This window comes from Gobio gobio, assembly GCF_949357685.1.
Source record: "Gobio gobio genome assembly, chromosome: 3".
Classification (NCBI taxonomy): domain Eukaryota; kingdom Metazoa; phylum Chordata; class Actinopteri; order Cypriniformes; family Gobionidae; genus Gobio; species Gobio gobio.
Window position 1 is genome coordinate 14150475 of NC_137099.1, and position 27453 is coordinate 14177927.

Here is a 27453-nt window from a genome sequence, read left to right on the forward strand (position 1 = left end):
GACATTCAGATGGTAGAGTCAGAATTTGGCTTAAACAGAATGAGAACATGGATCCATCATGCCTTGTTACCACTGTGCAGGCTGGTGGTGGTGGTGTAATGGTGTGGGGGATGATTTCTTGGCACACTTTAGGCCCCTTAGTGCCAATTCGGCATTGTTTAAATGCCACGGCCTACCTGAGCATTGTTTCTGACCATTTCCATCCCTTTATGACCACCATGTACCCATCCTCTGATGGCTACTTCCAGCAGGATAATGCACCATGTCATAAAGCTCGAATCATTTCAAATTGGTTTCTTGAACATGACAATGAGTTCACTGTACTAAAATGGCCCCCACAGTCATCAGATCTCAACCCAAAAGAACATCTTTGGGATGTGGTGGAACAGGAGCTTCGTGCCCTGGATGTGCATCCCACAAATCTCCATCAACTGCAAGATGCTATCCTATCAATATGGGCCAACATTTCTAAAGAATGCTTTCAGCACCTTGTTGAATCAATGCCACGTAGAATTAAGGCAGTTCTGAAGGCGAAAGGGGGTCAAACACAGTATTAGTATGGTGTTCCTAATAATCCTTTAGGTGAGTGTATATGTATGTATGTATGCATATATATACCCAAGTTGGGTTGAAAATGGACTAACCCAGCAATTGGGTTGTTTTAACCCAGCAGTAGGGTTAAATGTTTGCTTAAAACAACCCAATTGCTGAGTTAGTCCATTTTCAACCCAACATGGGTTGTTTTTAACCCAGCATTTTTTAGAGTGTACACACACATCACAGCACCTGCACATTAGGCAACAAGTGAACATTTTGCTCTCAAAGTTGATTTGTTAAAAAATGGGAAAGCATAAGGATTTGAGCGAGTTTGACACTATGGGAAGAAGGCAAGCCGGCGGAGGCAGTGTGATGCTTTGGGTTCTGCTGGGAAACCTTGGGTCCTGCCATCCATGTGGATGTTACTTTGACACGTACCATGTAAGTATTGTTGCAGACCATGTAGCCTACACCCTTTCATGGAAACGGTATTCCCTGGTGACTGTGGCCTCTTTCAGCAGGATAATGTGCCCTGCCATAGAGCAAAAATGGTTCAGGAAGGGTTTGGGGAGCACAACAACGAGTTTGAGGCGTTGACTTGGCCTCCAAATTCCCCAGATCTCAATCCAATCGAGCATCTGTGGGATGTGCTGAACAAACAAGTCTGATCCATGGAGCCCCACCTCACAACTTACAGGACTTAAAGGATCTGCTGCTAACATATTGGTGCCAGATACCACAGGACACCTTCAGGGGTCAAGTGGAGTCCATGCCTTGGCGGGTCAGGGCTGTTTTGGCTGCAAAAGGGGGACCAACAACACAATATTAGGTCATAATGTTATGCCTGGTCGGTGTATAGGCCTATAGTTTTTTTTTACACATGATTTTCCTTATTTCTCACACCAGATGGCATCAATATGCCTTCCATGGATTAACTTTTTTTAAATACAAAATATTAAAGAATGAATATTATTGAAACACAAAATAGTATTTAATTAAAACTATTGTTATGGCTATTGGCTTCGGTTATGATCACAAGTGTGTGTGACCCCATGTATATTACATGACTACCAGAAGGTTCATCGTATATGTTTGATGTGAGAGTAGACAGACACGGAGAAAAAAAAATCAAGGTAGAGGGAGAGCACAGAGATGTGCTTCCTGTCCTGTGATTGGCTACTGAGTGCAGCCGCACATGGCTCCTCCCCTACGGCATGCTGGTGTGAGTTGCTTATGTCGTTGTAGTGCAGAGAGGGGGGGAGAACAGAAACGAAAAGAGACCGTGCAAAACAGCCCCCCGACCCCTCCTCTCCTGGAAATGGGTCTCAGGCTGATGAGTAAGGAAAGAAGCTACTCTATCGCTGGTGCATCTGAAGCTTCACAGCTATGGAGGAAAGGTAAGACCCGAAATATAGACCAGAACAGCACAGAAAGGGAGATTTGTTGTTTTGCAGTAGGGGAAAGATGTAGCAGCATCTGCGATACACCAACGCACTATGTTTCCATGGGAAGCAAGAACGGGGGTGGGGTGGAAGCAGAGGAGGAGGAGGAGGAGAGGAGATGGATGCTCACATATGCACTTTGATGGCAGATATTACTGTTGCGTTCGCAGGCTTGTCTCTTTAGATCAAGTTTTTGTTATGCATGTAATGCATGAAGCCTGATCCTGTTCTATTGAAGACTGCACATGCCTCATGCAATCATACAATATCAGGTATTGTTTTAGAATGAAAGTGAATGTGTATCTTTCTGATAGGCCTCACATATAGCAAAACTGCTACTTGTTTCTTTAGCTCTGCTTCTAATGAAATATAGTGTTGATTTCATTTGTCACAATACATAAATGTTTTTGCTGGCAGCTTCTGATGTACTGATTTATCATAATGTTCACCATAAAAAAAGGAAAGACATTAGTCAATTGCACTGATTTGCTTCACTGTGTGTGTGTGTGTGTGTGTGTGTGTGTGTGTGTGTGTGTGTGTGTGTGTGTGTGTGTGTGTGTGTATATATATATATATATATATATATATATACTGTGAAGCAAATCAGTGCAAATGACTAATGTCTTTCCTTTTTTAGATAGATAGATAGATAGATAGATAGATAGATAGATAGATAGATAGATAGATAGAAAGATAGACACTGCTCCTGATTGCATGACTTTTCTATATCCCTTTTCCAACAGTAAGGACCATAGTTATTGAGTTCTCTAAGACTATGTTCACCACCATGTTGGTTTGAAATGTGATTCCAGTCAGGTTTTTTTTTCAGATGCATCTCAGTCTGGACGCTCTGACTGCTCAAAAAGAATTTCAAATTGATTTTCGGGTCACTCTTAACGCGACACAGCGATAATTGCTGTGCAAACCGCATACTACTCTTACAATTGTCCCATATCTTTCTATGGCAAAAATAGTATGAGTAGTATGTTAGTATGCAATTCCGAATTCAGCAAATGTCAAAAAACTATTAAGGAAATGCTGTAAGTATTCACACAGTGTTTAAACTGTATGTCCAAAGATTTTGCCATTTTTTTTGTGTGACGGAGGACTTCTGGCACGACTTGACAGGGCGCTTATTTGGAGAGAAAGAAAATGCACCTCCAATTTTCCTGCATCCGTTTTGATAGCCTCATCACATAAGTGGGTACGCCTATTTGGTTTACCAAAGCAAACCATGCAGATTGGTTGGTTATGTCTGGACACACAAATTTGATCACTTGAAATTAATAGTGCGGACAGTCTGGCTGAAAAGATCTGATTTGAGAATATAATCAGATTTGCTTGCAGTCTGAACATAGCCTAAGTTTTGCCTTAAAATTCACAATTTCCACAAACAAAATCCAGGTCGAGACTGGTTCTTGTCCACTGCATTCTTTGGCAGCCTCATTGGCTTTTGGCAGAACCGGGACACAAAACATGGAGCAGAGAATACATGCTTCATCATTTGGCCACCTTTAGCCTGAGCCCTGTGTCTGTCTGAAGGCATCTGACATTCCTTATGCAGGCTTTTTTGTAATATGACCACACAAGAACTGATGGCCTTCCTACATTGTTCTTCGAGCCTTACTGTAGTATACCAGTTTCCGGCCGCCTTTACCACAGTAGTTCATATAAATGATCCTCCTTTCTCAAGGATGTTAATCACCCCACCAACAAATCATAAACATATGACAAAAGTATAGTGGTGGACCTCTGTAATTTGGGTACCTTAACCATCTTCCGATTAAAGCAAACTGAGAGTGAAGTGGGTGTTTCTTATTTATACTTCCAGGCGTTTACTCAATTCTAGATAATTTTTCTTTTCCGCTTTTAAGTGTTTCCAGATTAGGTTGCAGTATTACGATTGTATTCAAATACCATCTTTGAGATGATCTCATTTTCTGTTTCATGTTGACTGTACTGTATATGAAAGTTAGTTGGTAATAAAAAAAAAATTCAGCCCGTTCAACATGGTTTATTTCACATATGATCATTTGAGTTTAGCCTACATGTGTAGGTTAATCACTGAATAAAAAAATTGTTTGATAGTGACAGAATAAAATTATACCACAGTTGTTTATGCTCCACCTAGTGCAACTGAGAATATATTGTAACGTCTGTGTCGTACAAATTTGTATAACCCTGCAGTATCCAATACCCCCCTCCCCCCAGTAAAAACCATTTGTAATGCCTGTTTAAAAAAGTATCACATTATTGCGATTATCTTTTAGATCAGGATTTCCGTTTTATGTGCATTTACTTGTACTTACAGTGTCCTTACTAAGAAAGTGCTGGGCAATATAAGGTAACTACATGGTTTAAGGTTAGGTTTAGGGGTAGGTTCGTGGTTAGTACCTTGTTATTTCCCAGTTATTGTAATAATAAGTACATTGTATGTACATGGGAAACAGGACTGTAAAGTGCTACCATAATATTTAGGGGAACTTCAAGTAAATATTTTAGGGGTTCATTTGACATTTTCCGAATACGTATCAATTATAATCAAAATAGCAATTCTGATTATCTTTTGTAGCAATGGCAGCTAAGCTACCTGGCTAATTGGCTAGCAGTATGTCAAGGTAGCAAATGAATCAGTTAGCAGTATGCTAAGACAACAGATTAATCAAATAGCAGTATGTTAAGGTAACAGGCTAATTGATTAGCTAGTCAGCTAACGAGTTAGCTTGCAGTCGTCTTTCTAGGATGCTGAGGTTGACTATCGACGTTTTCTGAAAGATTAGCATCTCCATTTACTGACTAGGCCTACTATTTTTCAGACCCTATTTTATACCGTATTTGTGGGAAGTGTCAGCAAGTTTTTTCTTTTTTATGTCTTGTAACATGTAACGCAGGCTGTAATAGCTCATGATTATGACAAGTTCTTGAGCCATCATGAGAATGACAGGAAAACTATGGGGTGGTCTTGGATCTTCTGTCCAGAATGCATGAGTGGTTTTACCCTGGGGAGATTCTGCTTCAGTAACTCTAAATAGTCCTTCACAAAATCGCTTGCTTGTCTTTGCCAGGATCCTTATGGTTAACGCTCCTTGTCCTTTGTCACTATGATCTCTGAGATGGAAAGAGGGGCTCTGGTTCTAACACTGAGAGCTTTTTGTGATAGAAATGGCATTGTCTGAAGAGCAATGACATATGGGCAGCTCAATATTCCATTTCCTTGTATTACATCATCACATGAGCATTATCTTTTTCATCCGATTCAGTTCCCCTGTGACCTCATTCCCATTCAGTTTTAATTCCCAAGTAACTTTTTTTTAATCAGTATTCACAAAATTAGTTGTGTGTACAAGAAGTTATATATAAGTATGAGTGCTTGTAGTTACTGATCCAAAGCTTAGTAAACACAAAGCCTGATGTGACCAAATTCCGGTTACCTTTTCAATTAAACCTTAAACACATTGTGGGATATAGGCTAACTGATGGTACCTATAATTCAAAGCTTTTAAGATTTGAACATTTTTAGTCATTTAATCATGCTCTGCCTAAATTCCCATTAGTCTAAGCGAGTTCCTATAATAAATCAGTAACAGAGATCATAGTGAACCTCAAAAAAAAGGACATGTGTTTGTTTGTTCTTGTGTTCTGCCCTGTCTGGGTCTGAATATTACAGCCTACTGTAAATTATTGATTGAGTTCATGTGGTGAAGAGTAGTATTTCAGTTCTTTTAAATATAGCTCATTCTTACATAGTTGCTTAATTTTTCAAAGCAGCTGGATTTAAAGGAACAATATGCAAGATTTTTAGATTCAAATATTCAAAAACCACTAGAACAGTGTTATATATTTTGGTGACCTGTGTACTAACATGATCCCAAACATTTAACAATGTTTAAATCCAGAGAAATCAGCTATTTTAACCAGTTACGGACCTTGTCCTTGCGTCGCCTGTCAATGACGTCATATCATATTTTTATTAAAGCTGCACTATGTAACTTTTCCGTCCACTAGAGGTCGCCTGTTCATGGATGTGATTATTAACGTTACTGTAGTATGAAGCAGAGCAGGACAGAGTGTTGCGGGAGCTGAGCAAAGCCGCTGGAGCGATTGTTAATTAGAAGAGCGGCGGAACTTTTATTATGACACAGTCGCCGGCGCCACTTCCGTTTTTCTGGTCATGAGTATGAGGTAATGCAGCTCTGTTTATCATATTAGATTCATCTGAGTGTGTTGAAAATGATGTTATGACGTTACTCTGTGCGTTCGCTCGGCTGCTGATATGACACTTGTTCACACTGCAGTGAGAGTAAAGCGTTTCTGCAAAATAAAACCGGAAACTGAGGGGAACGCAGATATGATGTCATCGACAGGCGACTCCCTCACTCGTCCCAGGTCCTCAGTTAAAATAGCAATTTCTCACGATTTACAAATAGTTGGAAACATTTGGGATATTGTAAGTACTCAACTAAACAAAATATATAACACTGGCCTAGTGTTTTTTGGATATTTAACTAAAAAAAAAAATACAACATCTATATAAACATAGTGCACCTTTAATATGATATTGTAATATTGATCTAGATTACTACAAAGTGCAACAAGTCTGTCTTACCAGCCACAGAGCGAACGAGTATCGAGTAACGTTATAAAATAACTTTCAACACAATCAAATGTATTTTGTATGATTGTTTTAATGTAAAACATCACTGCGTTACCCCCACATACACAAAGCATAAGAAAAGCTACAATAATTGACCTACAACCAATCAGAGCAACGGAGCGACGCATAATGTAAGCTGTCAAATGTCAACAGAACTCAACTGCACACAGTGTTGCCAAGTCCACGGTTTTCCTGCGGGCTGTTTTTCCATGTCCGGTGGTTGAAGCGACCCCAATTGTGATATTTAGACCCAGGAATGCGAATTTTAGCAGGCAACCCTGCCAAAAAAAACATATTTTATCCCTCAAACACCATTTTTTTCGGAGAACCGCAACAAATTCAACCCAAGCGCTCTTTGGTGACGTGGATGCTTATGTTACTGTTGATCATCTGTCCATCATCGTCTAAAGCCCGCCCTGACAATTTCATTGGTCCGAACAGCTCCTGTCCTGTCAGCATAGTTGCTCCACAACAGATCAAGTCCAGACCGAACCTCCCGACCTCAAATGTTGTGGGCGGGGCTAAGTTCGGTTGGCATCCAGGCTAGTAGTAAACACTACTGATCAAAAGTTTGTGGACGGTAGGATTTTTTATGTTTTTGAAAGAAGTCTCTTATGCTCATCAAGCCTGCATTTATTTGTTCAAAAATACAGGAAAACAATAATATTGTAAAATATTATTACAATTTAACAATTTGCTGCTCAAGAAACATTTCCTATTATTATCAATGTTGAATATTTTGTGGAAACTGTTATATATTATACAGGATTCTTTGATTAATAGAAGCATCTACAACATTTATTTGAATTGGAAATCTTTTGTAAAATTATAATGCCTTTATAGATGATCTAGTGGCAAAATGGACCCAAAATTGCACTTTTTTTTTGGCCCATCGTCTGCATCTTGTCCAATCTCCACCATTTCACATTCAGATTATACAAACCAGTACCATGACATCACAGAGCTCTGCTGAAATGTGTTTAAAAATACTTTATCTATGAGACTGTGCTCATTAACGTGCTTTCAGCACATAAATTGCAGAATTAGAAAATATTCATGTGACTGCAGCTCATGAATTGCCATTTTAGGTTTCCATAGTAACCCGTAGGTCTCTGTGAATTTGTGTGTAACCCAGTTAGATTTTAACTCTCTTGTCTGTTCCATGTAAATGAATATGTCATGGTATCATGGCAATACCATGTTCTTTGGACACCTATCATGGTAATAGTATTGTGTATCTCGGATCTTTCCTGTTTTTCTACAGGTTTTGTTGTATGTGTGTAGCCTTATACAGTTTTATGTTATGTTGCAATGTTTGCTGTATGTGTGTGTTTTAACCTCTAATCTTTTCTTTTCTCTGTAGAGCCCAGTATCAAATAAGGGGAGATTGTGATTGGCCCCTGCAACCTGTGGTGTATTTGTGTCTCCAGTGGATCAAATACATTTTCTTACCTTAATAATCTTCAGTCATAAATAAGAACACACACACTCGCATGCACAACGCCTGAGCCTCATCTCTCTAAGGTGAGAAACACTTTAAATCAGACCAGATTTCTTCATATGTTAAATGCTTATGTTCAATACTATAAGTCGGCATGAAACGGAAGTTGCGGCTTCTTGAATGAGAAAAAAATGTAGGGCAGGACTTAATTCTGTCCATCGCAGTGTTATTTTAGTTTTAATATAGTTGTATTCATATTTTGAATTAGCTTTTATTTTTTATATTTTTAGTTTTCATGTTAATTTAATTCCATTTTTAGTAATGATCTTTAAATACATTTAATTATGTGCTTATGTAACTTTTTATTATTTATTAAAATATATTGCTTTTTAGGTTAAATTTATTTTAATTTTAGTTTTAGTTCGTTTTATGGATTTCCACTAATTTTAGTGCTTAATAACTTAAACGTATTTCAATTTTTTAATATAATTTTTATAATATTTATGTTTTATTTTATTTCAGCTTTATTTCAATTAAAAGAAATGTTTTAATAGTTTCAATTAATTTTAATATCCATCAGGAATTTATGGTGTTTGTTCTTAATATTAGCAAATTTATTATAAATTATATATATTTTTTCTGTTTATATTGGTTTTATAGCCACTTGGAAACTAATAGGACAGATTTTGGCATGATTTTTAGAAATGCAATTTAGTCTTAGGCTTTCAGATTTACTGTTTCTCCACCTTTCTTGGCATAGGCTTCACTATGGAAGCCTGTTTCCATCCCAGACTAAAAAATATAAAAGGTAATTGTGAAATATTGCTTAAATTAAGAAATAAAATTACAGTTGTGAGATTTAGTCACAGTTACAAAAATTGAGTGATCAAACTACTTTCTCCACAAACAATGTGCTGTCATAACTCTTACTTCAGGATGTCCCAAAACGTTTTCTTTCCTTTTCAGGCTTGTGCTTTCTGCGTCCTTGTATTGTGGGTGCAGTTACACCTTCCAACCGCATGGAGGCGCAGCAGGCTTCTCCTGATAGCAGCAGTGAGGAATGTACTGTACTAGAGGCTCTGCCTGGCAAGGGAACAGCACTAATTTGCTCTCAACACAAAGGAAAAGTGAGACATCTTTCAGTACACGCATACACATAAACATACACACACACACACACACACCACAAAATGATTGCACAGATGGGTGAAATGTCTTACAGGCAGTGTATTTCCCACGAGCATAAGCTTTCTGTCCCAGATAAACAAGTGTACCCTGATCTCAGCTGGTTACTCTATAAATATGAAAGATAAAGCTAAAAGTGTCCTCATTGGGTAAGGAGCATTTAGGATGACTGTTCGTATGTTAAAGGTTTAGTTCACCCAAAAATGAAAATTAGACCATGATTTACTCACCCTCAAGTCATCCTAGGTGTATGACATTCTTCTTTCAGACGAATAAAATCAGAGTTATATAAAAAATGTCCTGGCTCTTCAAAGCTTTAAAATGGCAGTGACATCATATACTGTAACTGCTCCACGCGGCTTCGAGGGGGGTTTATAAAGGCCTTCTGAAGCGAAGTGGCGTGTTTGTGTAAGAAAAATATCCATATTTAAAACTTTATAGACTAAAATAACTAGCTTCCAGCGGTACGCAAGTCGACTAGACTAGACTAATAGAGTATCCCTTGACGTGATGTATAGAAGCATCGCAAGCTTTGACGCCTCTCGCGAATAAGGCTGGGCAACAAACTCAAGCCCCTCTTCTCTTATATCGAAATCCTCCGCCATTTCTCTTGAAAAATTCTTGTTTAAGACTCTAATTCATGACCGGTGTTTTGTTTTGCTCTATCCTCTGCGCTTCTGCGTTCGCCAATACGCATGTGTCAAGGTTTCAAGGGTCAAGGGTTACTCTTTCACTGTAAATTTGTACTTTTTCACTTGCGTACCGCTGGAAGCTAGTTATTTTAGTCTATAAAGTTTTAAATATGGATCATTTTCTTACACAAAAGCGCCACTTCGCTTTTTTTAAATCGAATTTTCATTTTTGGGTGAACTAACCCTTTAAGAACTTCTTACAATTTGCTTACAAAATACTTTTTTTGGGGAATGTGTAGTTCATTTATATTAGGACATGTAGCACCTTAAATTGATTATAAATATTATTGGAGAAGATAATGAGCTTCTGTTCAAGCCTCACAACACCAGACAAACCTATTCTGAAGGAAGGATCAATGGAAAGGCCATCACTATAAATAGAATGGGATTTGTGCTTTTAATTTAGTCAGATTGATTTTGGCATCACTGACTGTCACTGCACAGCAGTCATCTAGAATAGTGGTTCACTCTAATGGCTTTTTCAATAACCAGTACTTGGAGAGCTAACTACATACATTTTGTAAAAAAACAAAACAAAGGCAAATATTATAAAAATACATTTGGCACTATTTGTTTTTTGTCAAATACTATTGAAATGTACAAAATAGAAAATGCATTGCATGTTTCAGTACATTTTAGGGTGGTTTTATATTTCTGCATTAATACAAAGTTCTGTCATGAAACTCTAGATGGCGCAGGCCGATAGATCCTTAACTCGAAATAAACGCAGTAATTAAAAGAAACGCACTGGGGAAATACAAACACTGGAAATTATATATAATAATGTTACCAAATAAAGTTACTAAAGCATACACTATGCTTCCATATCATATTCCCATGCTTATTTATATCGAAGATGAGGATTGATACTTCGGTTGACAATAGAAAACGTAAGATCTTCACGAGGATCGAGTGTTGTTCCACACCGAAAGAGATGGCATTTTTTGAGTCATTTAGTCCCCCTGCAGTCAGAACAAAATCGGGTTGTTATTATTACACTCTTTTGTATGGATAAAGAGATCCCTCTGGATCACCGCTGAACCTGAACCGCAGAATCAACAGCAGAAAGATTGAAAGATAATTTCCATGTATCTCATTGAATTACCACACAGAGGTACACAATATTATACGAAGGATGTTTTCTTTCGTCTCTGATAGACCACCATCTAATTTAAAATTTTAAAAAACATTCATTACATCTAGCCAAGTTGCATACTTAAGTTTCTTCTTGAACAAACAAAATGCAAGCGTCGCTAAGACCGGAAGAGAATGAGCGGAAGTAACCAGGCGCACACTCGCATTGCCACAGCTCACCGGCGCCATCTTGTGCACCTAGTGAATCTGCATGAAATCACATCATTCTCTATAGGGCGCAGCTGATTGGTTCCTGCTATATCAGTAGCCAATGAGCTCGCTGCTCAACCTTCAAATACTTGGTTAGCATTTGCTGTAGCAGTTTGCAGTGCGCTTTCAGAAACCCTCCACCTTCCCCAGCTCCACCTGTATAGATCTGCTACGGGTAATTTGTGTATGCTAAATTGTACAGCTGCAGCATGTCTTACTCACAGAGACGTGTCGTGTATGTATTGGCAATAGCAAGCAGTGTTAATTTTCCGTCATAATTTTCGTCAACCACCTTTTTTCACTGACGAAAACGAGACGATAACTAAATAAAAACTAGTGTTGGATGACAAAAAGTATGACAAAAATCATTTTCATTTTCGTCTACAAATAAAAACGAGACGAAAATGTTAGGGAGGGACGATTAGGGAAGAGATCCAGTCAGAACTGATATCCTGTGTAACAGATGCGCACATTTGATTAGAACGTGCTGATCTAACCGCTGGAAAACATGGCGCTGTTGCACGTTTTACAGGCTCCCTAAGCTACAGGCTTACGCATCCCCAATCCAGCGCTCCAGAGCGGTTCAATCAATGAATAGCGCACATTTATGCCAGGCAATTCTTTATGAACTAATGCTGATGAATAATGACAATGTTTACTTTATGATGTTTATATAGTAATATGTTTTAGACGGTTGTAACAAGGCATATTTTATCTCCCTCATCTGAACTTGAAGCATTCGGCAACTGCAATAGTAAGGCGCAGACATTTCAAAATAAGAGTCAATGTGTATTTCGAGCTTGTTTATAATTAAAAGTCACGCATTATATATTCGTTTTTGCTTACACAATAAACTGTATTTCATTTAATTCCCATTTAATTCATAGTCAGGAGGAAATACCCGTATTTGACACATATTCAATAAAGTATCAGGGTTATAATAGTTCACTAAAAACATAAACAAAATCTTCATTACTTGAAATTAAGTAAATGTTTACTGAAATTAAAAAAATAAATAAACAAACTTATTTGAAGCTTTAGCTTAACCTGATATGGCCTACTAACTAAAACAGAAATACAAAGTTACAAAAACGATATAGATGTTTTCAAGAAAAAAACAAAAAAGTGAATTGAGCTCTTTCGTGTATTTTTAATGTCAAAAACAAAATGATGTCAAAATGTCAGTTCAAGTGAGTCGGTTATATAATGCTTAAATGCTTAATGTATTACAATTTAACTAAACTCATTCGATTTTAGTCGACTTAATCTACTGTAGATTTAGTCGACTAAAATCTTATGATATTTAGTCAACTAAAACTAGACTAAAACTAAAAACAATTCAGGTGACTAAAATATGACTAAAACTAAATGGCATTTTAGTCAAAAGACTATGACTAAAACTAAATCAAAATTTGCTGTCAAAACTAACACTGATAGCAAGTCCCGTATTTGTTCTGCAGCAGCATAGCAGAACTATTCCTCCAAGACTAAACATATTAACATTGTCATATCCATTACCATGCCAAATGCTCAGAGAGCTGTCATGACAGAACTTTTATGTGCTTTTTTCAGGTGCCTGCGCTTTACTGTTTGGCATGTGAGAATGCAGTATGTGAAGAATGTATAAATGGAGAACATGCTGAACACCCTACTGATTCACTGGAAAATATTGTGGACCAACAATTAGCGGCACTGCAGGACAGAGTGGATTCAGCTAAGAACAGGTGAGCCCATGATATAAAAAAGAAGCGCCACACAAAATAAATATCCCTTGTGCATGCATATATATATATATATATATATATATATATATATATATATATATATATATATATATATATATATATATATATATATATATATATATATATATATATATATATATATATATATATAATTTTTTTTTTATATAATGCTTTCACCTGCCAATAAGATCAGTTTAGATACACATTCCACAGATTTTACCTTACCATCAATACAGAAAAAAAAAAAAAAACAGTAGATTATGTGTGGGTCTTGGCATAAGGAAAAAACTCCTTTGCCTAATTGCTTGATTCATTAAGTGATTGCTTAGTGATTTACTATTGATGTCTTCAGTAATGGTTGATGAATGAATAGACAGATGACTGGGTGGTTAATGGTCCTATTTTACTAACTTACAGGCTTCCTCAGATAAGAGAAGCAGTTCAGTGTTTAAGAGACATTCTGCAGCAGTTGAACACTCAGCGGAGCTCCATAGAGGAAGACATCCACTCCTCCTTCAGCGAGCTCCACAAAACTCTCGATACGCGCAAGAGCGTCCTGCTCATGGAGCTGGAAGTCACTTATGGACAGAAGCAGAAGGTTTGTTTGCAGTACACAGAAGACACTGATTTTAATGGTTTGGTGTTTGCATGTTTCTATAGATAACAGCATGATAAGCATTAAAATACATGCCTCACACAAATATTAGGCAAATTAGTCAATTTGTTGTTAAATTAAATATGCATGCTTTTTGATATTGAATAAATGGTAACACTTTACAATAAGGTTCCATTTGTTAACATCAGTTTACTACAATAGTTAAGAACTAACAATAACTAATAACTAACTAATAATAAGAACTAAAAACACTTCTGAAGCATTTATTATTCTTAGTTAATGTTAATTCCAACTAATACATTATTCAAACCAAAAGTTGTCTGTTAATATTATCTGACGGACCTGAGCTAACATGAACTGACAATGAACAGTTGTATTTTTATTAACTAACATTAACAAAGATTAAATACTGTAAAAAAATGTATTGCTCATTTTAGTTAATGTTAGTTAATGCATTAACCATATTTACAGCTCTAGAAAAAATTAAGAGACCAAAATTAAGTGGTCTCTTAATTTTTTCTAGAGCTGTATATATATATAATGCATGCACAAGGGGTATTTATTTTGTGTGGCGCTTCTTTTTTATGATTGTAATGTACCACTGAGAAGAACTACTTTTGGTCAGTTATCTTTTGCTTTCAGAGGAACACATGAGTGGAATAGACTTCCAACGGAGCTGATAGAATTAAAACGCATAACAGCTCATTGTGGTTTCTCAAAAAAGCTTAAAAAAATGGTTACTGTTAAATCAAAATTGTAATCATTTATAGACCCTTTGGTATAGTATTTTCGTTTCTTTTGTTTTGACTTGTCCCTGTCCTCAACATCAACCTACCAAAGGACTACGGATGAAAATTAGCCAGTGTTGGCTAAATCTGGTGCATTTTTACATATTTTATGTATTTTTAATGTGCATTGTCCCTGATTAAAAGAATTAAAAAAAAATAATTATGTTAACCAATGGGATCTTATTGTAAAGTATTACTGAATAAATTATAGTATATTCATTTACATATATTTGCTATACACTACAAATCAAAAGTTTGGGGTCAGTAAGATCTTTTATGCCGACCAAGGCTGCAGTTATTTGTTCAAGAATACATTAAAAAGACTGATATTGTGAAATATTATTACAAATTAAAATAACTGTTTTCTACTTTAATATATTTTAAAATTTAATTTGTTTCATGATGCAAAGCTGAATTTTCAGCATAATACTCCAGTCTTCACTCTTCATTGTCACATGATCCTTCAGAAATCATTATCAGATGTGCTGCTCAAGAAACATTTATTATTATTATCAATGTTGAAAACAGTTGTGCTGCATAGTTTGTGGGAACTATGATACATTTTCAGAATTATTTTATGAATAGAAAGTAAAAAAAACTGCATTTATTTGAAATATAAATATATTGTAACATTATAAAAGTCTTTACTGTCACTTTTAATCAATTTAATGCATCCTTGCTGAATAAAAGTATTAATTTCATTTAAAAAAATCTAACTGACCCCACACTTTTGACCGGTAGTGTAGTTATTAAATTAGCATATTCAAGTATAATAGTAAGTTAATTTGATACAAATAAATACAAATATAGATACTATATGTATCTTAATTATGCCTAACTTTTGAAACATCTCTTCTGTTTTATTTTGTGTATCCTAAAGGTTCTGCAGGCTCAGTTGGACACTCTTCTGCACGAGGAAGCTGCCATCAACCATAACTGCAGCCTGACCGGCGAGGCCCTGGACAAAGGAAACAAGGCTGTTGTATTGCAGACCCATAAAGACGTAGGAGAGAGACTGAGTGACCTGGCCAGCCAGGGTCTTCCTCTGCAGCCTGAGGAGAACGACCAGCTGGATCTCATGATGGAGATCGAAGGGCTTCGCAAGTCCATCCACAACTTGGGCACTATCGTCACCACCAATGCCGTGGCCAGTCAGACCGAGGCGTCTGGGGAGGGTCTGGAACAGTGTGTTGTGGGCCAGCTGGCATCCGTCATCATAACCACAAGGGACAAGGCCGGAGGGCTGTGCAAGACGGGTAACGCAGTCATCTCAGCAGAAGTCTGCACGCCGGATGGAAGTGTTGCAGACGGCGAAGTGGTGGACCATAAAAATGGAACGTATGAATTCCAGTACACGGTGAAGAAAGAGGGCAATTTTAGTCTAGCACTGAGACTTTATGATCAGCATATTAAAGGAAGTCCCTTCCAGTTAAAGGTCACGTGCTCTCCGGATGATTCTCCACCCACCACCACTGCAGCCAATGCTGCATCCACGGGTTCCAGCGATGGTGGGGCACGGAAACGGAGCGCCAAGTCTCCAGGGAGCAGAAGCCGGCAGAAGGGCGTCAGACGGGGAGGAAGCTTGTTCAGCACCCCAAAAAAGAGAGTGAACCCGATCGAGGATGACCTCATTTTTAGAATAGGTACAGTACATGCAGGAAAAGATTAAAGGACGATTTACACCAAGGGCGATAACTATAATGAATATATTTTTAAAAATCCACACCAAAACTATAATGATAACGGTACAGAGAAACAAATCAGAATTACTTTTTCCAACTGATGAATGATAAAAACATTGACATCCAATCAGAATCTACCTGACGTTATAAAACTCAAGCATTTAAAGCGGCAGACAAGATAAACTGCACCGCGTGCTTAGAATAAACAGAATGATATGGTCCTCTGGAGTGGACGCTAATATAGTTATTGTTATAGTTATATTTATAGTTAGCGTTCTTGTTGTGAATGGGCCTTAATAGATGTGGTTTAATAAATCCTAAACTTCTTATGCCCTGTTGAAAACACCAACAGCCTCACTTTCATCCAGACTAGCACCAGTCCAGTGTTTTTTTTCCGTATCATTGATATACTATTATAGTTTTTGTTAATATTTTGAATTAGATTTTATATTTATATGTTTTGTTTTCACTTTTAGTTAAAGGTTTAGTAATTTTGTAGATTTAAAAAAAGTCTTGTATACAGTTAATTTATTTTTATTTATTAGTTTTAGTTTATTACATTTTGTTAATATCTTGATTTAGATTTTATATTGATATTTTTTTGTTTTCAATTTAATTTTAGTTAAAAATGTAATATTTTTTTGTAGATTTAAAAAAAATGTCTTGTATAGTTTTAATTAATTAGTTTGTTCTTTTATTACTTCGTTATACTAAACAAAAATTAGAAATATTGCCATGGCCACAAGCAGTTTAAAAAAAAAAAGATTTCAGTTGACCTTTATTTTTCAAGTTTTTATTAATGTTTTATTTTTAATAAAAATTTTAGTTAATAATAACCCTGCACCAAACTAGTACATACAGTACCTTTCAAAAGTTTGGGGTTGGTAAGATTTTTTTAATGTTTTTAAAATAAGTCTCTTATGCTCAACAAGATATTGATTTGCTGATCACAAAATCTTATTATTAATGCTGAGAACAGTTGTGATGCTTAATATTTTTTGTGGAAACCATGATATATATATTTTTAGGATGCTTTCATGCATAGAAAGTTAAAAAAACACATCATTTATTTGAGATATAAATATTTTTTTACATTATAAATGTCTTTACTTTTGATCTTTGCTGAATAAAAGTATTAATTTCTTTAAAAAAAGAAAAAAACTTTTGAACAGTGGTGTAACTACCATAAGTCAGCTTAGAGCAGCATGGAAATGCAGATTGTATTTGAACCATATCTAACCCTTATAAATAAACCTGAATAAATTCAGAAGAATGTTTTTAGGTTACATAACCTTAAATTTAGGAAAAACAATTCCTGGCACAACCACCTAGCAACCGTCACACAACACACATATTTTTCCAAAAAAGTAATTTTTACTTTACTAATCTTCACAAAATACTTTCTATGTCTTTTACATAACATCTGTTGGTTTCATAGGAACAAAAGGGAGGAATAAAGGAGAGTTCACTAACCTCCAGGGAGTAGCAGCTTGTTCAACTGGAAAAATCTTAATTGCCGACAGCAACAATCAGTGCGTGCAGGTAAGAGGCCCTGTTATTTTCAAAGTACAGTATCATTATATACAGATAACTGAACTGAATTCTCTGTTGATCAGATATTTTCAAATACGGGAGAGTTTCAAAGCCGGTTCGGGGTGCGTGGCCGGTCACCGGGGCAACTGCAGCGGCCCACTGGAGTAGCTGTGCATCCAAACGGGGACATCATCATCGCTGACTATGACAATAAGTGGGTTAGCATCTTCTCCAGTGAGGGCAAATACAAGGTCAGTTATATTTAGTTAGTACAAACAAGCAAATTTGCTGTGCAAATGCCTTAAATTGCCTGCTTCTTGACTTTGAAATGAAACTTGAGTTTTAATGATGATGTTGTTCTGATTTTTCTAAAGGCCAAGCTGGGCTCAGGAAGGCTGATGGGCCCGAAAGGCGTGTCTGTGGATCAGAACGGTCATGTTATCGTTGTGGACAACAAGGCTTGTACGGTTTACATCTTCCAGCCCAGTGGGAAACTCGTCACGAAGTTTGGCAGCCGGGGAAACGGCGACAGGCAGTTTGCAGGTAGATAAACATCTCCAGCAGTAAAGACAAATACCCGATGAAGGGTTAAATTATAACACACAGATGCAAATGTTATACTTGATTCAATCAGGTAATGTTATCATTCTATGGTTCTGTATATGAATATAACCTAGCCCTTTCTTTCCATGTAGGCCCACACTTTGCAGCAGTCAACAACAACAATGAGATAATCATCACAGACTTTCATAACCATTCTGTTAAGGTAAGCTTAGCTTGCTTGACCCTCTAACTATCATAGATTAGAAATACTGTAGGATTTTTTTATTAATTTTTTTTCAGAATTGTATTTATTATTATTATTATTATTAATTATAATTATAGTAGTACAGTAGTAAAAGTATTATAATTTTCCAATTTAAAAATAAAATAAATTAAAAATCTAAATAAAACATATCACATTAAAATACACATAAAATAATAAGATTTTTTTGTATATATTAATGATACAAAAATTACATTTGGAAAATATAATTTAATAAATAAAACAATAAAATATTACAGATTAAAATACACATTATAGAATTGTATTAAATAGTAATATTTATTCATTTAAACATTATACATATCATCATAACATTGCATTAAATAATATCGTTTTACCGATTTATTGCAACCCTTTTTTTGACTTTTTTTTTTTATTTACCCTAGTGTGTGGTAAAGTTGATTGGAAATTAAACATTGCTTGAAAAATCTCAGAATAGAAGATTGTTGCTTGATTGAATTTCCTGCATTTTATGTTCATACTCTATGTAATGCAACCATTCTCCATTCAATAACCGTGAGCTCACACTCATCACAAATATATCGGTTGCACTTTATTTCACATTATGTGTATTTATAGTGTACTTACCTAAGAAAATACTGGGTGATTATGAGATTAACTACAGGGGTTAAAGGGATAGTTCACCCAAAAACGAAATTTTTATGTTTATCTGCTTACCCCCAGGGCATCCAAGATGTAGGTGTCTTTGTTTCTTCAGTAGAACACAAATTAAGATTTTTAACTCCAACCGTTGCAGTGTGATAGTCGTATAATGCATGTCAATGGGGATATTTTAGAGTATGAGAGCAATGAGAGTAAAAACACAGACATACGAATCCTTATTAAACCATGAGGCTCGTGGCGACACATTGATGTCTTAAGACACGAAACGATCGGTTTCTTTGAGAAACCGAACAGTATTTATCTTATTTTTTTACCTCTTATCAGACGAATGTCATCTAGTATTCCCTGCGCCATAACTTCCGGCGAATAAGGTCAAAATACTGGCACGATCAAAGATATATATATATATATATATATATATATATATATATATATATATATATATATATTATATTATATTATATTATATTATATTATATTATATTATATTATATTATATTATATTATATTATATTATATTATATTATATTATATTATATTATATTATATTATATTATATTATATTATATTATATTATATATATATATGTAGATGCCACATTCGACCCATCTGCGCAGGCACTAATGAGGAATCTATGTATATATTTATGATCGCGCCGGTATTTTGCATGTATTTTGACCTTATTCGCCAGAAGTAATGGCGCGGGGACAGCTGATGCAGAGCCATAGAAAAAAATTTAATACATTTTTAAATATAGATATTTTTCTTACACAAACGCATCGATTCGCTGCGTCTCAGAAGGCCTTAATTAACACCCCGGAGCCGCGTGGAGCAGGTTATTTGACAGACAGATGCATTTTTTTATGGACTTCAAAAACAGAGCAACTATTAATGCTATTATAAAGCTTGGATTAGCCAGAACATTTTTAATATAACTCAGATTTTATTTGTCTGAAAGAAGAATGTCATATACACATAGGATGACTTGAGGGTGAGTAAATAATGGGCTAATTTTCATTTTTGTGTGAACTATCCCTTTAAGGTTAGGTTCAGGGTTAGTACCTAGTTATTACCCAGTTATTGTAATTACTGTAAAAAAAAAAAAAATATGGTACGTACATGGGGAACAGGACTGTAAAATAAAGTGCTACCATTATTTCCAAGATGTTGCATGAACAAAAGACTACTTTTTGTCTTTTGTTCCTAATGTATATTCCATACTGTATATAATGTTCTTATGTTGTATTACTTTATAACATTACTTTATGCTCTCTTATAGGTATTTAATGCCGATGGTGAATTCTTGCTCAAATTTGGCTCAAACGGCGAAGGCAACGGCCAGTTCAACGCTCCCACAGGGGTTGCTGTGGATGTCAATGGGAACATTATTGTGGCAGACTGGGGAAACAGTCGAATACAGGTAATGAATTGTTGTGAAGTCCTGTATTAACTTTGACAGACACAATACTTGTATTAAAGAATATTTAAGGTGAAGTAACACTCCAGAAACATTTTAGTTCCTTACAAGCTAATGTAAGACAAGTCAGTCTCCAATAGCTTACCTTTGCGGAAGGAACTTTGTGTCTGAAAAGAATCTGAATAATTGTCTTAAAGGGATAGTTCACCCAAAAATGAAAATTCAGTCATCATTTACTCATCCTCAAGTTGATCCAAACCTGGATGAGTTTCTTTATATTTTGAAGAATGTTGACCAAACAGTTGATGGGCCTAATAGTATTTTTTCCCATATGGAAGTCAATGAGGTCAATCAACTGTTTGGTTACCGACATTCTTCAAATATTTTGTATTTTATACAATGTTCTTATCTCTTTAAATCCTCCACCTTGTAATTGTGACGTCAATGTTTATTTATTATTTATTTTATTCTCAGCACTCTCTTCAGAAACACATTTCCAGTTCCTATTTCCTAGCACAGAGCCAGAGTTTTCATTCGTTGGGAAGTCAACCTAAAAAAACATTTTTTTCAAAAGTTTAGGGTTGGTAAGATTCACAAAAGAAGTGTCTTATGCTCACCTAGACTGCATTTATTTGATCAAAAATACAGTAAAAACACCAATACTGTGAAATATTACTATTTAAATTGTTTTCAACATTGATAATAATAATAAATGTTTCTTGAGCAGCAAATCAGCATATTAGAATGATTTCTGAAAGATCATGTGACACTGAAGACTGGAGGAATGATGTTGAAAATTCAGCTTTACCATCACAGGAATAAATTGCATTTTAAAATATATTCAAATACATCAGACTACAGAGCCCCACACATGACCTGCGGGAAATATGTGTATCGTGACCACAAATTAACAATTAGTTCCTACGACTTACTAATACGTCAGCATGTTTTACTAATTTGTTCCCTTGTTTTAAGTAAACCGTGCACACAATATAATGATCCGTCCCCTAGTTTTACTAAATCATGGCCATGTTGTAATACTTTGTTCCTTTGTTTTAGTTAAGCCTAAATAAGGGAACAAAATTAGTTCAATGTGGCCACAATTTACTAAATGAGGGAACGAATTAAGTCGTGGGAATGAATTCTTTATTCGTGGCCAAGATTTACTATTTACACGATTTACTGCATGTCATGTGCAGGGCTCTGAAGTTTTCTAATATATGTAAATTAGGGATGCACCGATACCATTTTTTAAGGACTGAGTACAAGTATTGAAATGTTTTTTTTTTCATACCTATACATTTATTAATTTATTTTTCTTTTTTTCTGCATTTTTTTTTTATGTGGCAGTTTTCCAAGCACAACACAGTGAGACTAATTATTGTTGGACAGCTTCTTTATTATTACTCGAATGGAAAAAAGTATTATTTTTATGCGCTTATCACAAACTTAAAGTACAAATTTCAGTGTCCAATAACCAGGGGCGGTTCTAGGATTTTCATTTTAGGGGGGCTTAGCCCCCAGTGAGGGTATTTTAGGGTCCAAATAGCACTATTAACTAGTAGCTTACTAACATGCATATCCATAGGATGGCTGTTTATTAATACTTATAAAGCAATACTTATAAAGCTCCCCCAAGAAAATGTTTATTTCTCTGATCTACATATGTGCATTTTAAGATGTTCTGAAGGCCAAAAAATTAGATAACAATAGCTTGAAAACCATGTCACTGGGCAGTAGATTACTTATCTTTCTTGTGTCCACATCTTCACAATATACACTCACCTAAAGGATTATTAGGAACACCTGTTCAATTTCTCATTAATGCAATTATCTAATCAACCAATCACATGGCAGTTGCTTCAATGCATTTAGGCGTGTGGTCCTGGTCAAGACAATCTTCTGAACTCCAAACTGAATGTCAGAATGGAAAGAAAGGTGATTTAAGCAATTTTGAGCGTGGCATGGTTGTTGGTGCCAGACGGGCCGGTCTGAGTATTTCACAATCTGCTCAGTTACTGGGATTTTCACGCACAACCATTTCTAGGGTTTACAAAGAATGGTGTGAAAAGGGAAAAACATCCAGTATGCGGCAGTCCTGTGGGCGAAAATGCCTTGTTGATGCTAGAGGTCAGAGGAGAATGGACTGACTGATTCAAGCTGATAGAAGAGCAACTTGACTGAAATAACCACTCGTTACAACCGAGGTATGCAGCAAAGCATTTGTGAAGCCACAACACGCACAACCTTGAGGTTAACCTTGGGCTACAACAGCAGAAGACCCCACCGGGTACCACTCATCTCCACTACAAATAGGAAAAAGAGGCTACAATTTGCACGAGCTCACCAAAATTGGACAGTTGAAGACTGGAAAAATGTTGCCTGGTCTGATGAGTCTCGATTTCTGTTGAGACATTCAGATGGTTGAGTCAAGAATTTGGCATAAACAGAATGAGAACATGGATCCATCATGCCTTGTTACCACTGTGCAGGCTGGTGGTGGTGGTGTAATGGTGTGGGGGATGTTTTCTTGGCACACTTTAGGCCCCTTAGTGCCAATTGGGCATCGTTTAAATGCCACGGCCTACCTGAGAATTGTTTCTGACCATGTCCATCCCTTTATGACCACCATGTACCCATCCTCTGATGGCTACTTCTAGCAGGATAATGCACCATGTCACAAAGCTTGAATCATTTCAAATTGGTTTCTTGAACATGACAATGAGTTCATTGTACTAAAATGGCCCCCACAGTCACCAGATCTCAACCCAATAGAGCATCTTTGGGATGTGGTGGAACGGGAGCTTCGTGCCCTGGATGTGCATCCCACAAATCTCCATCAACTGCAAGATGCTATCCTATCAATATGGGCCAACATTTCTAAAGAATGCTTTCAGCACCTTGTTGAATCAATGCCACGTAGAATTAAAGCAGTTCTGAAGGTGAAAGGGGGTCAAACACAGTATTAGTATGGTGTTCCTAATAATCCTTTAGGTGAGTGTAAACGCATTCATTACTAATCTTATGCCCAATACAGGCTGAAATTTTTAATTTACTGAATGCTACAAATGGAATAATATTAATTTACAATATGTACACATTCATTATTAATCTTATGCCTAATCTGAAGAAAACGGCTTTATTAATATTTCTTGTTTGTTAATTACATTATGAATCACATTGGCCTATTTTCAATTCAAAATGGCGAAATTAGACAAAAGTTTATTCATTTGCCTGAATATTTTTGTCTTTGTTTAACATTTCTGACTTAAAGAAGCAGCTGTCTTAGCTTACATTTCTCTCACTTTCAAAATTCGCGTTTAGCCTCAGCAGATTCTGTGTGAACATAAAGCCCGCCTACTCTGATTTGATTGGTTTCTTGACTTTGACAAGAGGTGACAGACCAATGAGGCTCAGATGAAAGCACACACCTCTGCTTCTGACGTGCGCTCTGCTCGGTGCCGCTGCGGATTGAAGAACACGCTGACTAAAAGACGGGACGAAGCCGAAGCCTCCCGCCAGATTCATATGTTTTAAAGGTTAATCACATATTTTTTAGGGGGGCTGGGGCAGAAGTTTAGAACCGCCCCGGCCAATAACCTTAAAAGGGCATAATTACCTAGCCTGGCTCCGCCCTCCCACGTACTTCCGCTCAATTTTAATTTTCCTTCAGTACTCCGTCTGGGATTGCAGTATATTCTCTGGTTTTCTCCTGTCAAATTTGAACCGGTCCAATCAGCGAACAGAGGGAGTGGCTGAGAACGATGACGTTGATGTTGTGCGCTAGTTTGAGATGACATACGTCACGACCAAACGTTATGGCAGATCCAGAGTGGCACTGGGCAGATCCAATAGTTTTAAACTTCAACAGAGTACCCGCCTTCAAGGAAGTAAACGCTTGTCAATGGAGAGTGGCCAGACTCTCTGTACAAATGAAATGTATGAGAGTCTGGTAGGACCAGGCTAATAATTACCATTGTCATAATAAAAAAAGCATGTAGTTTGCAATGTGTGGGTTGTTGTCATTAATTTTGAAGTATTTCCACACCCCTGAGGCTGACATTGTGTCTGCTGCTGCCGCCGCCGGTGTCTCTGTGCACGGACAATCCTGTCAGTTACGTCACGTGAGGTATCAGTCTTTGGTTTCGGGGGTATTTTTACAAGTACAAGTATGAGTACATGAGCTTGGTATCGGCCCTGGTATCGGAGCATCCCTAATTTAAATATTTTAAATGTGATTTATTCCTGTGATGGTAAAGTTGAATCATTACTCCAGTCTTCAGTGTCACATGATCCTTCGGAAATCCTTCTAATATGCGCATTTGCTGCCCAAGAAACATTTCTTATTCTTAACATTCGTAACATTTCTTATTACTGTTAATGTTGAAAACAGTTGTGCTGCTTAATATTTTTCTGGAAACTGATACATTTCTTTTCAGGATTCTTTGATGAATAGAAAGTTAAAAAAGAACAGCATTTGCTGAATAAAAGTATACATTTTTAATCGTACTGACCCTAACTTTTGTACGCTAGTATGTAGTTGCCTCTTTAAAATGTTCCCCTATAAAAAAAAAATTCAGCACTGGTCAGGCACTAAAATGACAGTACAAAACAGATAAATACATACTTACAACGCAGCATTTTTAAAAATGACATTCAGATATCCAAATTCTCATTCTCAGGTGTTTGACGGAAGTGGATCGTTCCTGTCCTACATCAACACCGCCGCCGACCCTCTCTATGGGCCGCAGGGCCTCGCTTTGACCTCGGATGGCCATGTTGTGGTGGCTGATTCTGGGAACCACTGCTTCAAAGTGTACCGCTACCTGCAATGACTTCAGAGGGACTGGAAAAAGAATCAAAGTCAAACTGTATGTGTCCAAATCTTGCACTTAATGTGATGTAATGGTATTCTCCCTCGGTTTCCACATCTTTAGTATTCGTTATTACTGTCGGATGACTCTCTAAGAAGACTAAAGCTTGTTAGCACTATTTATGGGATGCCTTGGAATGCCTTTGCCAAACCTCCACACACTACACTGTGGAAATACTGAGACGTCAGAATGCATTGGTGAGTGTACTACCTAAGCTGAAAACTCTGCTCTTATGTGCTGCATGTGGGATCCATGCATGAGCCGCCACCTTTTGGACACATCCGAGTCCCATCTGACTTCTAGGATGCTATTAGGAACACTATCTCCACACTTTTATGAACCTGTTGGTGAGGAAACATTTTACAGATACTCATAACTCATGCAGCCAAGAGAGCAGACAGCGATATCTCACTGACTCGAGCTTTAGCGTTCCCTCTTTGACCATTTGGCTCCATTGTTTATGCATCTTACCGTTGACTAATGCACTACCGCTCAAAGGTTTTTTGGATTAATAATTACAGTCTTTCATGCTCACAAAGGCTGCATTTATTTGCTCAAAAACACATAAAGACTGTAATATTTTGGAATATTATTGCAATTTAATATATTGTAAAATGAAATGTATTCCTGTGATGGAAAAGCTGAATTTTAGCATCAGTGTCACATGATCCTTACTGCTCAGGAAACTCATGTAAAGCAGCAGGATACAACATGTTAACTATAAGAATCATAGATAATAAGAATAATAGATAATAACTGAGCAGCAAATCAGCATTAGAATGATTTCTGAAGGATCATGTGACACTGAAGACTGGAGGAATGATGCTGAAAATCCAGCGTCGCATCACAGGAATAAATTACATTTTACAATATATTAAAACCGAAAACAGTTCTTTTAAATGGTTATAATATATCATATTACTTTTACTGTATTTTGATCAAATATATGCAGCCTTGGTGAGCATAAGAGACTTAATAAAAACACAAAAAAGAATTGTAATTATTCCAAACCTTTGACCAGTAGTGTAGGCCGGATTATAGCTTCACAAACGCTGATCATATTCCACCCGTGTCTGTTTAATTCATAGTTTTTACTCCAATCAGTGCAACTGCAATAAGCAAACTTCCAGTGTGGAACTGAAACATCAACAATAGCGTTCGTCCTGTGTAACGACATACTGTGTGTACGTGTGTAAGAGACTAACAGTAGATTACACAGCGCACTGTTGCCTTGCATACCTATAGAATGATACTAGCAGCATACGGCTCTTTATTTAGAAAATATTAGGACTCTCTATTTTCCTTACGAATACTATTAAAAACTGGAAATATCTATATATTTGTGTATTTATCGTAAATAATGTTTCAGAGCAAAGAGGTTTGGGTTTCAAATGCAAACGTACTTAAAAGCCAAACATTTTCAAGGAATTGATTTCGATTTGTTCCATCATTTTCCTGTGTATCCCAGGATTCTTAGAGGCATGATTCATACATAGTAGTAATGAAAACAAATTTCTGGCAATAGTATTTCATCATCATTACAACGCAAAGGTCATTTTTATGTTTTTGCTTTTATATTCAAATTCCAGAATGTGTTCAATATGTTGTTTTGATTTGGTACAGTAAGTCTGTACTGTAAATTATGCATATGATTTAATGTGCTGATTTGCTTTATTTTCTGTATATAAGGATTGTATGTAAAGAATGTTTTGTACGTTCATCAAAAAAAAAACAAATTTTACTTGAATGTTATCATTTTATGTCTGTACAAAAAAAAAATCAGCCTTAACATTCGCATCATGCAACATTTTTCATTGTTTTCACTTTTTCAGTAGAATATTTTATTTCATTTAGTTTAATCTTTTTGATGTGTGCCTGTTTACGACTTAAAACGGTGATCCTGCTTGGACTGTGTTGATTTTTCTAATATTGCTATCACATCACATCATCATGCTAATGTACAGCGCATTAAAAAGTGACTTTGGAAAAGCTTGTTGTCCTGTTTAAAAAAAATTATAATAATTCTAAAGATTTTCTCGCTTTCATTTTATAT

The 27453-nt window shown here is 36.3% G+C and overlaps 1 protein-coding gene across 2 annotated transcripts; it reads left to right on the forward strand.

Annotated features, from left to right (window-relative positions):
- The first annotated feature begins 1746 nt into the window (after positions 1-1746).
- On the forward strand, positions 1747-27385 carry trim2b (tripartite motif containing 2b). 2 transcript variants are annotated; one of them, XM_079811509.1, is made up of 13 exons: positions 1786-1934; positions 7997-8157; positions 8835-8882; positions 9041-9201; positions 12868-13019; positions 13458-13638; positions 15325-16087; positions 17565-17668; positions 17743-17910; positions 18034-18202; positions 18355-18425; positions 20389-20529; positions 25209-27385. In XM_079811509.1, exons 3-13 carry the CDS (start codon positions 8843-8845, stop codon positions 25359-25361), a joined length of 2103 nt encoding a protein of 700 aa, XP_079667635.1. In that variant the 5' UTR covers positions 1786-1934; positions 7997-8157; positions 8835-8842; the 3' UTR covers positions 25362-27385. The 2 variants fall into 2 exon arrangements, with proteins under 2 accessions (XP_079667636.1, XP_079667635.1); XM_079811510.1 differs by lacking the exon at positions 8835-8882 and having other exon boundaries at positions 1747-1934.
- The last annotated feature ends 68 nt before the right edge of the window (positions 27386-27453 follow it).

What these genes read in the sequence shown, in the direction of transcription:
- trim2b (XM_079811509.1), top strand. Translation starts at nt 8,843, where the DNA reads ATGGAAGCCTGTTTCCATCCCAGACTAAAAAATATAAAAG. An exon ending in GTGGATTCAGCTAAGAACAG is followed by an intron (nt 13,020 to 13,457) that starts GTGAGCCCATGA and finishes ACTAACTTACAG; the next exon opens with GCTTCCTCAGATAAGAGAAG. An exon ending in CTTATGGACAGAAGCAGAAG is followed by an intron (nt 13,639 to 15,324) that starts GTTTGTTTGCAG and finishes TGTATCCTAAAG; the next exon opens with GTTCTGCAGGCTCAGTTGGA.